At 38.5% G+C, this 3584-nt stretch overlaps 1 protein-coding gene across 1 annotated transcript in view; it reads right to left on the bottom strand.

Annotated features, from left to right (window-relative positions):
* The window catches only part of CTTNBP2 (cortactin binding protein 2), a gene marked incomplete at both ends in the record, with an annotated part of 29079 nt that overhangs the window by 6239 nt on the left and 19256 nt on the right, over positions 1–3584 (bottom strand). The window contains 2 exon segments of the mRNA XM_010181202.1: positions 490–674; positions 932–1084. Of these exon segments, the coding sequence (XP_010179504.1) occupies positions 490–674; positions 932–1084 (338 nt within the window).

Consider the following 3584-nt stretch of genomic DNA (forward strand, 5'->3'; position numbering starts at 1 on the left):
CTATTGGCTCAAAACAACTTCCCTACTGAGATATTTTCACCCTTCTTTACCCTTCAATTTGAAAAATCCTTTTGATGCTTAAATCTTAGACAATACACACATGACATATAACTAGCTCATTTGAGATATACTGAAGAAATTCCTTGAAAAAGAGATTTTATGTTTGCTGAACAGATTCTTCGTATCATGCTCACATAGAAGATGCAAAAAAAAATGACTGAAGGATGTTTTCATGCAGTGGATAAGCAAGTATCCACGGTAGCAGTATTTGCAGCCAACCTGTCTGTTTATGTTCATCTGCCATGGCCACACACCTTCCTGAATGAGACCAAGCACAACATTTACAGTTACACAGCCTGTGTCTTCCCAGAAATGAATGTTTTTTCCCTGAAACAACTCAGTTATCTGCTGAGCTTCTGACATTACCATTATATATATTTCACACACCTGGTGAGGAACAAAATTGCTGGAGCCGATTCAAGTTCTTACCTTGTTTATAACTTTTCTTCTTAAAAACCTCTGAAGCAAGCCACGCATTGGTTCCCCATCCCACCGAAGCTGAACCCAGCGGAAATGCTGCTAAAAAAAAACAGAGCCGTGAAGATGACACTTTGCAATTGTGCCCAGTAAAAAGCAGTTCTCGTGAAAGTAAAAGGCACCAGAAACTCCATTTGCTGAAAACGAACCATAAAACATTTTACAAAAATACTCAAAGCTTTGACGCGATTTCATATAAACCAGTTAATATTTCAGTGAAATAATTAGTAATACAAAAAACCCACCATAAATTAGCCTTAAAATGCGCTATATTTGGTTAAGAACAACTGTTTGCATTAAAATATAAAAACTGAACATTTTTCCCTGTTGTCATATATTATAATACTATTGTAGTGTGGGAAAAACATTTCTCCATCCCAAATTCTTTGAATACCTCTTTGAATAGTGCAAGGATTTTCTGAACTCCGATTTTCAAGAGGTGCCAGAAAATCTCCAAGTAATTCAGATAAAGAAGCTCTCTCCAGATTTTCTAAAATCACAATGGTTGTCTTGCTTACAGGAGGCTGTTTAACTGGGACCAGACAAGCTGAAATATAAAAATCTCATTAATGTCTACTTATGAAAATTGACTTTTATTTATGTACACAGCTTTTGCTGCTACTAATGCAATAAGGATTTTTTTTTTAATATTTTGCCTTGTAACTTATGCACAACAAACAGACTTCAAAACTGGAAGCATAAATTCAAACAATGGAAAGAACATCATACTGTACAATAAGAAAAAAATTGAAAGCTATTATTAAAATAAATTCATGAAATGGCTATAATGGAATCTTCATGGATAGGAAGGATTTCAGCACACTGAAAATACATGCAACATAAAAGAAAGCAAAGACCTCTGAATAAATTTCTTTCATTTGCTGTAATACATCTGAAGCTTTTAACTTGTACTCTTTATACCATGTAGTGAGATAAAAGGGTTCAGCATGTTCCATGTTTGTAAGATATGTAATCATTCTATGAGGTTGGCTACGTGTTTGCTACTATCTCTTCATCAAAACCTCCCTCAGTATATTTAAGTATCACCCACACAATCAGAGCTAGTCTGAGGCACAAACAGTAGCACCTGAACACGATAGGCACTAAAATTAATTATTTATATATGCATATTTTCACATTTCATAGCTTTTACTTTATTTTTCCTGATTTTAACATCTTACTGCCTAAAAAATATACAGCCTTTGCAAATGTTCCTGGAATGCTGAATGCTTTTGTGAGACAAATATTAAACATAATACTTGTCTTGAGTATAATGTGCCTTGTACTTTTTGGAGGTGGTATAAAGAGGGTCATTACGGAAAATGATGAGTAATAGGGCAAAACTTACAGCAACTGACTGTAGCAGATGACTGCTATTTATTTCGTTTCCTGAATCACAGAATCACAGAACGCTAGGAATTGGAAGGGACCTCAAGAGATCATCTAGTCCAATCCCCCTGCCGGAGCAGGAACACCTAGGTGAGGTTACACAGGAAGGCATCCAGGCAGGTTTTGAATGTCTCCAGAGAAGGAGACTCCACAACCTCTCCGGGCAGCCTGTTCCAGGGCTCTGTCACCCTCACTGAGAAGAAGTTTCTTCTCAAATTTAAGTGGAACCTCCTGTGTTCCAGCTTGTGTCCGTTACCCCTTGTCTTATCATTGTTTGTCACTGAGAAGAGCCTGGCTCCGTCCTCCTGACACTCACCCTTTAAATATTTATAAACATGAATGAGGTCTCCCCTCAGTCTCCTCTTCTGCAAACTAAAGAGACCCAGCTCCCTCAGCCGCTCCTCCTAAGGGAGATGCTCCACTCCCTTGATCATCTTTGTAGCCCTACGCTGGACTCTCTCCAGCAGTTCCCTGTCCTTCTTGAACTGAGGGGCCCAGAACTGAACACAATATTCCAGATGCGGTCTCACCAGGGCAGAGTAGAGGGGGAGGAGAACCTCTCTCGACCTACTAACCACCCCCCTCCTGATACACCCCAGGATGCCATTGGCCTTCTTGGCCACAAGGGCACAGTGCTGGCACATTGCTAGCACAATATTACTGCCCTGTTTTACTAAGAGGATATAGAGTATTTAGAAAGTGGAGGAGAGCACTCTCCAAGGAGAGGACATGTGGCAGAACAATGGAGCAAGAAGCAGGCAGAAAAATGAGTCTCGACCTCCACAGAATATTTTGCTTTTCCCTTCACTTTTAGCACTACTCTAATCTTTCTGTTTTTACCTTCTCCTTTCTACTTCTGACTGACCCATGTGCCCCCATTCTTCTGCTTCCATACTTAATTTGCCCATTTTCACGGTCATTCATCTTTGGCTACTTTGTCCTTTTTTCAGTCTTACCAATTATTCACTGTAAATTTACACAGGTACATCCTACTGACCACTCTGAGAATACTTCATTGTGGAGCACCCAAGTAACAGGGCTTTAGTCTACACGTAGTTATTCACATCCATTAAGAGAAAACTGTTCATTTTAACAGAGATGTAACTTTGTCTTGTAGTAAAGGGTCAGAATACACACACTAACATTTGCCTGCCTAGGTGACAAAATTTGACTCAGAACCACACATAAGTAGTAAGCAAACATATGCCAAATGCAAGTGGTCTGACTTTTTAAGAACTCTTTCACTGCTCCTTTTATCCTAGAGAATTAATAATTATAGCTTCCCGTCTCATATCTTTTTAAAAAACATTAGAACAGCTACAATAAGGCAACAATAGACCTTTATTTCTGATTCAGTACATCTGAACTACAGCTGTCAACTTTTAAAGGCTCACAAACAAAGGGGAAAAGGAATGAGACAGAAAAAATATTAAGAACTATCAATTTTACTTAAATGGCACAAAGCTTTGACAGAGCTCCCTACTGGACTGTCACACTTAGTTCTACCTCTCCTTAGACCCTTATCATCATCTGTTGCGCACCTAGAAAACTATGGGTTTTGTTAAAACATGCCAACCACTATGCAAAATGTTTTAATGTATTTCTTTACTTTGTACCATTAAAAGTTTTCCAACAAATTACCAAAATCAATCCTGCTG

Source organism: Mesitornis unicolor, unplaced genomic scaffold, assembly GCF_000695765.1.
Source record: "Mesitornis unicolor isolate BGI_N332 unplaced genomic scaffold, ASM69576v1 scaffold50263, whole genome shotgun sequence".
NCBI lineage: Eukaryota > Metazoa > Chordata > Aves > Mesitornithiformes > Mesitornithidae > Mesitornis > Mesitornis unicolor.